The sequence below is a fragment of the Squalius cephalus genome (genome assembly GCF_949319135.1).
Source record: "Squalius cephalus genome assembly, chromosome: 15".
Taxonomy (NCBI): domain Eukaryota; kingdom Metazoa; phylum Chordata; class Actinopteri; order Cypriniformes; family Leuciscidae; genus Squalius; species Squalius cephalus.
Window position 1 is genome coordinate 21,647,564 of NC_137136.1, and position 14,017 is coordinate 21,661,580.

General features: G+C 37.5%; 1 protein-coding gene across 1 annotated transcript; it reads right to left on the bottom strand.

Annotated features, from left to right (window-relative positions):
- Positions 1-11,895, bottom strand: nradd (neurotrophin receptor associated death domain). The gene is made up of 6 exons (XM_079894046.1): positions 11,426-11,895; positions 5,245-5,377; positions 4,765-5,133; positions 2,006-2,240; positions 1,690-1,832; positions 1-602 (listed from the first exon to the last, which is right to left on the bottom strand). Exons 1-6 carry the CDS (start codon positions 11,480-11,482, stop codon positions 289-291), a joined length of 1,251 nt encoding a protein of 416 aa, XP_079750172.1. The 5' UTR covers positions 11,483-11,895; the 3' UTR covers positions 1-288.
- Between the last annotated feature and the right edge of the window lie 2,122 nt (positions 11,896-14,017).

Here is a 14,017-nt window from a genome sequence, read left to right on the forward strand (position 1 = left end):
TACAATGAGGATCTTATTAAGCTTAAACTGCCCATGAATCCTGGAGGAAACATCTGTCTCGAGCAGAAAATGTTCTGAGGTGGCGGAACATCTCATGCTGTTGAAACAAAATTCATAAGTGAAACGCTATGTTTAATAAAACCCCTTATTATTTCCAATCCTGCTCTTCAAAGTCTTAGTGCACGCTGCAAGGCATTCGCCTTGGAAAATGAGTCGGCTGATGCTCTTCCTCTATTATTTTAGAGTCTCTTTCACTTTCACGAAGGCGTAAGGAACATGTTCAAGTATTCAGACGACTGACACTCCTTGAGAGGTGGCGGCGAGGGCGGTGATGATGTCCGGCCGCTCGATGCGTGCCAGAGCGGAGCAGAGCAGGCCCAACGTGGACCCTTCCTGTTGGGCCCAATCAGTTAAGAGGGTGTGGATGGGGTCCTGGCCTCGTCCAAAGACGTCCACGCGGTCCTGTTCGTAACCGAGCGTGGCGGCCAGCTGCCTCCAGCTCCGACTGCCCCCCTCTGCAAGAAGCCCCTCTACCTCCTCCTGCCTGTGGGGAGGCAGGTTCACATAAAGCCGCGTGTCCTGTTTGCTGTCCCGTTTGCTGCCTGCCGAGAGTATGAGAAAGCCATCAGATAATTACTAATCAGCCATTTAGCAGACACTTTTAGTAAAAGCAACTTTTAAGGCCCTGTTTACACCTGGTATTAAGATGTGTTTTGGTTGATCGGATGACCTAACGCGTAAACTTTATGGGAAGCACGCTAGCCGGACGGGATTTAAACTTTGTTGGCTGGAGACCCAAGTTGTGTTTGAAGACGAAAAATGCACCAAGCACAATGTTCTCTCACCATTCCTGATTTCTAACACGCACTCAGTGTTCGGTGTAGTCTTGCGGCTGTGTTTTTCAGTCGTCTCCGTGCTCACTCATATGAAAATTGCGCAAACTTATTTTGTCCACTAGATCGAAAGATCTGAAAAACCCATTCATTTACCCACATAGATGCTCCCCTCGAAGAAATCCGGACAGAAGTGCTTGAAGGTGGACACAAGTCGGATTAAAACACCAGGTGTAAATGGGAATGTGCCTCCCTTGTCTACCTGTGATCTGATCGACCAAAACGCATCTTAATACCAGCTGTAAACAGGGCCTAAGAGTGACAATCCGTCCAAGTACATGCAAAAACAAACATTTAACACAACCAGTGTAGTCGAATTGTCCAACAAATTGCTCTTTTGAAACGATTCTTTCTCACAACCATTGTAGTCTGATGATTCCCAAAAAGAAATGAGTCTTAAAAGTTGGTTCTATTAATAAAGAAATGATTAAATAGAACAAATGACTAAGCAAGTTATTTTAATGAACAGTTGAAATAAATGAATGAATATTACAAATGACTCTTATGAGCAATTTCTTTTAATGAACGGTTCAAAAAGATGAATGAATAGTACAAAGGGCTCATATGAGCTGGTTGTTTTAATGAACAGTAAAAAGAGATGACTAAATAGTACAAATTATTCTTATTAGACGTTCAAAACAACAAATGGATAGAACGAATGATTCTTATGAGCCAGTTCTTTAAATAAATTGTTTTGAGTTTGCGGTCTTGATTTATAGAATCAAGTCAAATCAGGAAATCTGAATGGATTCTCAGCCCTAGACAATGTATCTGTGTTTAAGCGGTTCTCTTATACCTTTGCTGGGCTGGCTTTCCTGAAGGCTTTGACAGTCCAGGAACACGCCACTGTCGCTGTGTAATTTCTCTCCTTCCCCGGCATTATTCAACTCACCAACCCGTGCTTTCACTAGAGCCTGCTTCTGCTGACATGACTTCCAGCTGAACACACCCCCCAAATCACACACTTATTATATACAATAAAAACCAACAAGAATAATATTTCACTCAACATTTTGGTATTCTATGTCTTACATATACAAGTAGAATTAATTTTTGAGTAAATCATCTTGTAAAGCATAGTTTTTCTTCTTGAAACCGCCGTATGACCTCACCATTTGTAGGCAACGTAGAGCAGGAGGCCGAGCACCACTGCAGCCAGTACAGACACGTAGACCAGGATGTTGTTGTTGTTGTTACCCCCTTGATCCTGTGGTGTGAGTCGAGGGGATCCGGACCCTGGTGCTGGGCTGCTCCTGTTCTCGGTTTCATCACTCAGAGTCGGCCATCGGGGGAATTCCCGCGGCACATCAGAACCAGATGGCCGGGACAGGATGCTGAGGTCTTTCACTGGAAAAAGAGATTTAACGGAATAAGTCATTTTGAACTGCCTTTATATATTCAAGCAAGATATTGAAAAACTGGGAACTTTATATATATATACTACTGTTCAAAAAAAGAAAAAAAAAGCCAATTAACACTTTTATACTAAAAGGATGCATTAAATTGATTTAAAAAAATGTATATAGTAGAGACATTTATAATCTTACAAAAGATTTCCATTTCAAATAAATGATGTTATTATGAACTTATAAAAACTGTTTCACAGTTTCCAAAAAAATATTAAGCAGCACAATTGTTTTCAACATTAATAAGAAGAAATGTTTGTTGAGCCGCTAATCAGCATATTATAATGATTTCTGAAGGATCATGTGACACTGAAGACTGGAGTAATGATGTTAAAAAATATAATATAATATAATATAATATAATATAATATAATATAATATAAACACATACATATACACATACAGACATACATACACACATACATACACACATATACATAAACTAAATAGATATAATCTGAAAAATGAGTGCATATATACTCCTCTGGTAGTTGAACTAAATGAGTAGTTGTGCGGTCTTCATAAATCAAGTGAAACTCATTAGACTCACAATAGTTAGACGTTTGAAGCACACTCAAGTACACCCTAGCCTAGAGCATTCAAACACCTAGATTGCAGAAAAATGCAGATGCTCATTTTAGCCTACATATGAAACCCACATCTGACACACATCTGCTGTGAGTGATTAACACATCATCAGTGTGCACAGGCACAGCTGACAGACTAAATACCAGATCGAAATGTTGGAAAGTGTGGAATGGTCAGGAGGATTCATGCCTCCCGCCCTCCATCCTGAAATAGATTGTACAGGCGAGGCCACCCCACACACACTATCACACAGATGCATGCATTCTTTTGTCCACTCACTCTCTCTCTCACTCACACACACACACACCCCACAGGCTGCCTGTGCGGATCAAACACTCGGTGTGGCTGCCCTGACCTCGGCAGGTCAAGTGATCTAACTGGTCACTCCACCCTGCAGAGAACAGAGGGCAACATGGGATGCGACCCACTAGCCAGCTGGTTAACCTCCAAACCGATTTAACTCACCTCAGGCCACAGTTTAACAAGCAATCCAATGAGGACATGCCGCTTTTTAAATGACAGTTTCTAAAAATAAAAAAAGCTAAACAATTTCATATTTGATCAAACAAAATCTGACGTGTTTATCTTCTTAATCTGATCATGACTGGATTGTTGCTAAGATCATTGAAGAATGAGCAGAACATCTGAAGTCAAAGTGAGAGCTGCATTTTCTCAAAAGCTTCTCTCTGACTGAACACAGGTGTCTGCCACATGTTAACAATCTAACCACACACACTCACACACACATGCATAAATGTTTTTATATATAGCTTGGCACAAACTTCATCCAAGACACACATGCATATCGGGTTACGTTCACACAGTCAGTGTTTGGGATTGACAATCATATTTACTAACAGGTGCGATGACAAATAAAAGGTCCAAGATCCAGGAAAAGGAAACTTCTTTTAAAAATCTAGTTTAAACAGCACGTGTCAAGTTCTTAGAAATGTACTCATGCTTTATATCCATGTTGGTTTCACATGGTTTTAAAAAACATTTATTCCATTTTTGACAAAAAAATTAAATAAATAAATGTAATGAGTACAAAGTTATATTTTTCCTTATACCGTGAATACATGGGAGTGCACACGTTAATCATTGTTTTTTTTTTATTATTATTTTTTTTAACAATATAAAAATTTTTTCAAACTAATCTGTATATTTTACAAATATCGTTAATTCTTTATTAATAAATATCATTGTTATTAGGCGTTAATACCATTTAGTAACACATACATATACACACACACATATATATATATATATATATTATTAATACCATATTGTAATACGTGTATTATAATATATATATATATAATTTTTTATCACATGACATAACTTTCAGTTGACAGAAAAAAGTTTTTTTTTTTTTTTTATATTTATAATATTTTAATACAACGGTTTTACAGTTTTTTCCCTAAGAAATAATCAAATCTAAACGGAAAATTACTTAGGGTTATTTTTTCATCCTTTTAATAAGGCTTTTGTCTTCATTATGATATCAGGACGGTTGAATCACACTGTTGTATAGTGCTGCACGATTAAAAAAAAAAATTATTATTGAATTTTTCTGAAATTGCAATAATTTTTTTTATTAAAAAAAAAAAAAAAAAAAACTCCAGGTTTACTGTGCTTGTTTGTAGGGCTGCACAACTTGGCCAAACATGTTATAATCATATATAAATATGACAATAAAATATTGTTAATAAAATGTATTATTTCATTGTAAAATAAAGAATAGAGTATTAAAGACACATAGAGTGCATATATTTATTTCATTAAATCCCATCCTTTGCGATTTAATAAATCACAATACATACACCCAAGATCATTTACATAAATGCGCACTAGAATTTAATGAACATAACACTCACCCATACAGACGGTGTCAGAATCCGGCTGGCAGGATCTGATCTCCACCTCTTCGTCACTACATTGCGAACAGGGCACGCAGGGTTTCCTGTCGCTCCTCTCCCTTGAGTAAGTCCCGGGTTTACACCGCTCACATATGGTATTTCCCAGCGGACCACATTCCCGAGCCACTCCACTTCCATGCCCACACATGCTGCAGGCCGCGCACAGCGAGCTTGTACTGTTACCATCCCGCCACAGGAAGAAACCCTCACCGCAGTCACACTGGGTCTCCTGAGTGGGCGTGCAGCGGGCCAGTTCAGGAATGCCGGAAGGGCAGCGGGCGCACAGTCGACAGGTTGAAAGACTCTCAGAGTCTGAGAACGACACGCCTGGGAGAGATTTAAAGGGATTTTTATCAAGAATATGAATGTAAACATTTGCAAAAAACAACAATACTCACATTTAGGCATTTATTCAAAGTTTGTTTTAATAACACTCACCATCTTTACACGGCTTACACTTGGTGTCTTCCTGGCCGCAGTTGGTTGCCAAGCCAGAGCCCGCAGGACACATGCTGCAACATTCGCCTGTTTTTGTGAACTGCTCACTGATACAGGCCTGGCCAAAAGCCACCTGGAAAACACACAAGCACATGTCAAATTCAAATTAGTGATAGTAATTATATGGAATTTGTAGCATTATTTTGCTCTCAGTGACATAAAAGACAATCCTAGCACACAGAATGACAGTGTCATCACAGTGTCTCTCTTCTGAGGAGATCACCAGAGCAGAAACAAGAAGATATACTGATCTTCAGCCAGACAATTATGTTCAAAGAATGTGCGGAATAAATACAAACTGTAAAAACAATATAAATGGTGATTATAAAGATTATAGGTAAAGAAGATTATAAAGTTCTAAACAATAGAAGCCTGGTGGAGTACATATTCATTAAGAGACTGACACTGGCATATGTGAAAGGGACGCTTTCATGTTTTCTAACACACACACACTTCCCTGTGATTTTGCATTATATATATTAGAACAGTAATATTAAATAATAATAATATTTCACAATATTACTAATTTTCTGATCTGAAATTTTCTGTATTTTTGATCAAATAAATACAGTTTTGGTGAGCATTAGAGACTTTCAAAAACCTCAAAAACATAAAAAAAAAAAAAAAAGAATGGTAAGAGGGATGCCCTTATGCAAATGATACAAAATTCAGTTTCCTAATATGGTGTTTAATTCTCACCAAACATAGTAAGCTGACGGGGAACTAAATATATCCAAAAAGGAGGTCTAGGCATTTAAATTGCACAGGGTTTCCTGTGAGAGCCAGAAGTGAGTTTAAGATTAGTTCACTTATTTCCTGATAATTTACTCGCCCCCACGCCATCCAAGATGTTCATGTCTGTCTTTCTTCAGTCGAAAATAAATGAAGGTTTTTGAGGAAAAGATTCCAGGATTTTTCTCCATATACTGGACTTCAACGGTTATCAACGACTGACCGTTTGGCTAGATAAGACCCTTATTCCTCGCCTGGGATCGTGTAGTAGAGCCCTTTAAAGCTGCATTGAAACTGCAATTTGGACCTTCAACCCATTGATAACCGTTAAAGTCCACTATATGGAGAAAAATCCTGGAATGTTTTCCTCAAAAACCTTCATTTCTTTTCAACTGAAGAAAGAAAGACATGAGCATCTTGGATAATGTGGGGTGAGTAAATTATCAGGAAATTTTCATTCTTAAGTGAACTAATCCTTTAAGGAATCTGTGTGACTTGACCACTCCAATTTGAGGATAAATAGTGACTGAGTGTAACAACACACCCTTTCAAACAACTATAAAATACGTTATTAAGAATGAGGTGGGTACAGCGTGACTAGGGGATGTTTAAAAAGACTCCTCGTTTATGGGAATGGAACATTATGTGTATTTGCACCCAGTTCAAACAGAGGCATCAGCAGTGAGGACAGCGGTGCAGCTCGAGACCTCAGGGGAGGGTGTGATCTGTTTGGGTAAGAGAAAAGACTTTGATGTTCCCCACAGACCTGCAGGTGTGATAGAGGAGGTCAGTTCTGTGGCATCTAAGACATGCATATGTTTAGGAAAATTACCCCTCACACACCCCCTCTGCTTCCCAGCTGCCCCCTGGGGCTCTGACAAGAGCCAACAGATGCCTAACATATAAAGCTCCTCCAAAGAGGGAAAGCAAAAACCCACGCAGCCTCTCTGATGTCTCGCTCTTCTTCTCTCTGATCTCTGTTGGGACAAGAGAGCGTGTGTAAACCTGTTGAATGAGCGCACAAGCTCATAATCTCATTCAAACACTAATACACATTTGTACACAGCAGCCCACAGGGCAACAACCTTCACTTTGTGAGTAAAAAGAGCACCTTTATTCTGCGTTTCAGCCACACTTGCCTATTGTTGAAACACCAGGAACTTTGCATTGTTTAAAAAGAAGTAAAGCTGAGTAGCGATTAACCAGATATACAATACATTGAAAGGGACTGAATTTAAATGTTTAAGAATGTGCCATGTAAAAAAATCCCATATTGTTGAACCACGAATTTTAATATTAAGGAAATGCCTCCTCCATGTCCATGGTAATATATAAAGATGTAATATATTCAAATAAATAAAGTAAATAAAATATATATTCCTTTCAAAAGTTTGGGGTCAGTAAGATTTTTGTTTTTAAAGAAATGATTACTTTTATTCAGCCATTTTGATCTTTCTATTCATGAAAGAATCCTGAATCAGAGTTTCCACAAAAATATTAAGCAGCACAACATTGATAATTATCAGAAATGTTTCTTGAGCAGCAAAATAGCATATAAGGATGATTTCTGAAGGATCATGTGACACTGAAGACCGGAGCAATGATGCTAAAAAATTCTGCTTTGCCATCACAGGAATAAATGACATTTTAAGATACACCATCATTCAAAAGTTTGGGATCGGTAAGATTTTTTATCTTTTTAAAAGAAGTCTCTTATGCTTGCTCACCAAGTCTGCCTTTATTGAATTAAAAATACAAACTCACCCAGTAATATTGTGAAATATTATTACAATTTTAAATAACTGTTTTCTATTTGAATATATTTTAAAATACTTTAATCCTGATGCAAACCTGAATTTGTCAGCATCATCACTCCAGTCTTCAGTGTCACATGATCCTTCAGAAATCATTCTAATATGCCGATTTCCTGCTCAAGAAACGTTTATTATTAATCATCAATGTTGAAAATAGTTATGTACAATTTTTTTCAGGATTCTTTGAAACTTTGCATCTCAGGAATAAACTACATTTTAAAATACATTCAAATAGAAAACAGCTATTTTAAATTGTCATAATATTTAACAATATTACAGTTTTTTTTAAATCAAATAAATGCAGCCCTGGTAAGCATAAGACACTTCTTTTAAAAACTTACCGATCCCAAACGTTTGAACAGTAGTGTATATTCAAATAAAAGAGTTATTTTGAATTGTAATGATATTTCACAATATTATAATATTAAAACAAAAAAGTCAAGCATAAGAGACTGAATTATTGAAAAATCTTACAAACCCAACACTTTTGAACATTACCATAGTACCTGTCCAAAGTTGGGAAACATTAAAATTGTTTATGCTTTTAAAAGATGTCTCTTATCCTCACCAAGGCCACATTCATTTCTTCAAAAATACAGTAATGTTAAATGTTTCACAGGAATAAATTACTTTTAAAATATATTCAAAAAGAAAACAGTTATTTTAATTTGTAATAATATTCCACAATATTATTGATGTTTTTACTGCATTTTTAATTAAACAAGAGCAGCCTTGGTGAACTTAAGAGACTTCTTTCAAAAACATATATATTTTTAAAAAGTTTCCTAAGTAAACTTTTGACAGGTACGGTTTGAATTAAAACTAATTGGAAAAAGCTTTTGGGGGCAGGGGTCCAATAAATAAGTATACATTATTTCTTGGAAAGATGGAAAGAGACGGAGAGATTTCTGAGCAGTACCATTGGAATGTACAGTTTTCCTAATGTGGTGTTTAATACTAACCAAACAAAGTAAGCTGAGGGGAACTTAACATCCTCAATGACAATATCTCACCATATAATTTGTACCTAAGTCTAGCTAAATAGAATGTACAAAGTGGGGACAAATGATATATCACCTACACCTATAAACATTTGGGCAGAGCAGGAATGTAGTGCTCTGAGGAGGGACGGGGGTGGGCATGAATACAGACACGTCAGTGCTGATTCCACATAATGCAGAGAGCTAATGCATATGAATGAAGCGACTTCACACAAAACATCTTTGATCTACCCAAACATTTCGCTCGCTTCACTGAGAGATAATGTCAGTCTGGATGCCACACTTGATAATGTAGGTCCCACACACTTAATGATGGGGACTTTCGTAAAGGGATAGTCCACCCAAAAATTTAAATTCAATCATCATTTAATAGTCCTTCCAAACCTGTATGACCTGCGGGACACAAAAAGATGATGTTTTAAAGAACTATTTTTGTCCATTCAATGAAAGTCAGTGGGGTCAAAGACAACATCGTACCCCATTAACTTTCATTGTATGGTCAAAAACCACAGAGACATTTTTCAAAATATCTTCTTCTTTACAGAACAAAGAAAGTCATTCTGATTTGGAATGACATGAAGGTAAGGCAAGTAATATTTTTTTGAGTTGACTATGCCTTTAAGTCCAATGCTGTGTATGATATAATATAATACATAAGCACATCTGTGCTGCCATGAGCGAGTTTGGAAAGAGCAGTCTGAATTATGAGAACATGAAAGGAGCTATGAGCCCCTAAAGGCAACAGGGATTGACCCCTCACTCCTACAGGCCAAACATACAACCACAGACATCCACTGAGACTGAGCTAGAGACTGACCGCTATCTTATCTCCTGCAGCCAACAGTAGCAGAAGATCTGTTTCACAACAGGCTAAACACGGCCTCGGGCCTGTACAACTTCAAGATCATTTACAAAAGTGTCAGTTTGCCCCCAAAGACTTCTCTATCAAAACTTGAGGGGAACAAGAGAGAGGAAAAAAAAAAAAGAGGTTGTGAGTTCAAGAGAAAACCGCAATTCTGGCCCCCACCGAAAGAAGTAAAGTGATGTGGCTAAATGGAAAGTCAAATTACTGAGCTGCGATTTATACCCCCTCGCTGTCCACAGACCAAGAGAAAATTATGATAATTACAATGCTCCGGATATCCCGGGCCCCTGCAGTTCTTAAGCTGTGGTTGCCTATCAACCAACAGACATGGGGGGAGGGGGGGGGATCTGCTGCTATCCCTGGCTCCCCCAGAGACTGTTTGAACACACCAGGAGACATGGATCTGGATCAGGCCAGAAGCATTTAATGCATTAACTACCACTGACCTGAAAAGGGTGCAAAATCATCAAGCAAAAACGTTCATCGTTTGGGTTTTGCATACGTCTGTAACAGTCAGAACAAATGAATCAGGCGTTTTGTGATTAACGGTTTTAATTTAGAGTGAAAAAGCAGCTTTTTATTTTGGGGTTTGGATAAACGGGAATAAATCACAGGGCCATTTGTCTCTGCTTTGACATCTGCAGGGCGTATTTATTTGAGCATAATTTATCATTTGGAAAACTTTCCATTTGGATGGTAAATTTTCAACATTTTATACACACTGAGAACAACTGCAGGATATTGCACTAAGTGTGAAAGAAAAACATTAAAGTTATGCTATGCAGGTCCCAGGGAGACACAGGGCGTTACTTTCCTGTCTTTGCTTTTGTCACAGGAAATACCCAGAATTTATTAAAAGATAATCATGAAAAAAAACAACAAAAAAAAAACATTCTGGATAATATAATCCTACAATTCTCTGACAGACTAACATGCTAGTTCAGGGAGAACGGGGAGTGTTGGAATGCAGTTGAGTTGTAACACCACACCTTCAGTTTAACCAATTAGAATTTAGCCCAGATTTCTTTCTTAACCTGCTAGTTTGATATAAGAAAGTAAAATTGGATGCCTGACTTGTTGTGAAAATGTTAATGAATGCTAAATAAAGTGTCATCTGAATCAGGTTCTCTTGTTTAATGTGATATAGCCTATAACATGGACTGTAACACTGTCCTAAGTATTTCTACTGCACTGACATATAGTCAGTCATTATATGTTTTTAATTGTTGTTAGCTCCAATTAAAAATAGTTGTTATTCCTATTTTATTTCTATGTTTCAATTAAAAAGTTTACAATGAAATTAGGGTGGGTGTTTAAGTAGTTTGAACAAGTAGCCTAAATTTGATTTGTTACAACTTAACCGGATAGAGGTTGTAACAACAGGCACTTTTTGTACGTTACTTTAATTGATACAGTTTAGGGATAAGTTGTGGAATTCTAAACTATTTTAATATGTAGCTTAAAAACATGGGCATACTAGATCAAGTTTTAGATACATGGCACAAAAACATTGAGTTACAGACCTTATAGCAAACAGTGTTACAACCCTCCCCGGGCTCCGCTAATTAAAAGTAACGTAACTGGAAAGACACTACCATCGGAAAATATGAGAAGTGAAAACTATTTACAGTCATGCACCAGAAATTTAATAAAAAAACGAAACGACTTGTTACGAGTTTACAAGTCATAAATAGTGCAGAATAACTCACCTTTACGGCCAAAATAAACAAACAGAGTTGAAGTGCTGCCATCGCTCCCTTCATCATCTTCAGGACTTTCCCTCAGTGTTTGGGAAATAAATAATGCAACGAGTCTCTTGTGCTCAAAACACACTAATGTTCATAACGACAAAGTATAAACATAAGACATATAGAGCAGCTGTTGAAAGTATCTGGTACTCTCTTCCATATATGAAGAGTCTTTTTTTCTTCGAGACTTCCACTGAACAGCGCTGTAACAGTAAATACGGATAATCCTCGTAGGAAGCTTTAAAAGTTCACAACATCATCTTTCTTCGGTCTCCACAGTCAAATCTGCTTGTTAGTGTCGATTCTTCACTCGACTGCTGCTGTGGTCGCGGTCAGCTGTTGACTAAATAGCTTTTGCTGAAGGGGGTGAACAATGAACATAAAACCCCCATATACGCGCGCGCACAGAGCCTCAAACGCACGAGCTCTGTGATTGGACAGACTGGCGCGTGATGGAGAAAAGTTGATAGGTTAAACTCTTCAGCATGATATTCTTGTGGGAAAATAATTCTGTCTCATAGTGCTCATTTATTACATGGTCATATTAAATATAAAAATGTTGCACAAATATTTTGAAATGTTGTTTTTGCATTTTTAAAAATGTGTTGATATTTTCAGTTCAAATGTGTAGCCTATTATAATAACTGTTAACTGTGAACGGACAAGGTGGTTATCAAGGTGAATTACTGGACTACAAATACTGGCACAGATTAAACCCCATTTTGTTTAGTAGAGGCTTCAGTTAAGACTTTGAGATAAAAAGAGACACAACAAACTTTTCAGGGTTTTAAGTAACGTCGTAAAACTCAGTATGGGGTCTCGAGACTTCAGAGAGCAACAAATGGAGACTTCCCTCGCATACAATGATCAGCGCTTCAAAGAATGACCGATAAGAAGCGGGGGGAAAGTAGCCTAAAGAAGAGATGGTGTTCAGTTAATTCTTCGCCTATTCGTTTCGCCTTTTCCTTTCGTTCCTGGTAGGTCTTAATGACTGAACTCAATTGTGTGTAGGCTACTAGGGAACTAACGTCTATAAGAGCCCTTTTTTTGTGTGTGTTGAAGATGCCCTGTCAGTTTACAGAGAATATAATTCTTGTTTTTTTCTATGCTGACAATTTGTTAAAAATAACGCCAGTTTTAAGATTTAGATTAACTATCAAATATAAAAATTACTTTGGCAGTTCCCATAAAAACTCAATTTACTTCAGGTAGCCTAAAACTGTATAGGCTAACTGGAATATTCTATAAATAGGTTAAATCCATTTAATATCTTTAATAAACATAACATAATTATCTAACATACAATTAACATAGCTTTAGAAGTAGCTAGGTTTAAACATGATTTTGCCCAATAAAGTAACAGCTTCACTGAGGCCCCATTTTACAATTACATCTGGTGTCTTAAATAAAAGATTATCCCTTTGTCAGAATATTACATTAAGTACACAGTACTCGGAGGACCTACTGCTTCCAGTGAGATTCTGATGTGCATATGATGGGCTGCGTCTCAATCAGCTCCCTAGTTCCCTAGGTTGTGAATCAGTATATTGCGTACACGAATTCGGGCACTTCGACCCTGACTCACTCACTACACATTGGGACAGTGAAGGCTCTATTTCCGGCGACGTCCTCAATGTACAACTTCACTACTGGTATTTATGAACAACAGCCGCACATAAATCTTGCTGACATTAATTGTTTATTTAAAAGTACATTATGATACTTTGACTGTTACATGTCCCTATACAACATTTCAGCCATAAATGTTAGCTACATCATATATATTCACTAAGCTACCTGTCTAGCTATGTATGTTTATGCCGAAATATAACGTTATGTGTAGTGTTGGCTCACACGATTTATGTTTCACTCTTCATAATTTCCAGTAAGAGAACATGCGAGCATTTATGCTCCCTGGTTTTCACGGTGCGTTGTGGGACTTTTTAGGGAGCGAAGGTTTCAGTGCACTGGAAGGATTTTGCGATTGACACAGCTCTTAAAATGGCCGACTGTCTGATCAGTGCCCTGACTACTGAACTAGGGAGACGATTGAGACGCACCCATGGAAAATACTATCCCATGAGGCCACAGGAGTGAAGTTGTGAATGGCAGTGAAGGAATGGCAACATAGTAGGGAATATAGTACGTCCGGATTGCATTCAGACTACACACATTCACACTATACAACATACGTTTTTAACATGAAGTATGCTCCTCATCAAATGTAGTAGCTACTTAGTATGCAATTTTGGTTGCAGCTTCTGAAAAATAAGGAAGAAATCAGATTATTGTATTACGAGCTGCAGTGATCTCACATTTTAGTGGAAAATATGTTTAGGCTACCATGGTAATATGCCTACAAATGGTTCAGTGATTGAGAAAACTTTGACAAAACGTAAACAGTTCAGATGTTCACATTTGTCACAAAAAAACTACCCAAATATTGTCTTACTTAAAGGGTTAGCTCACCCCAAAATTATCCCAAAATGTACTCGCCCTCAAGTCAGATGTATGCGACTTTCTTCTTTCAGCCAAACACAATCGGAGTTATAT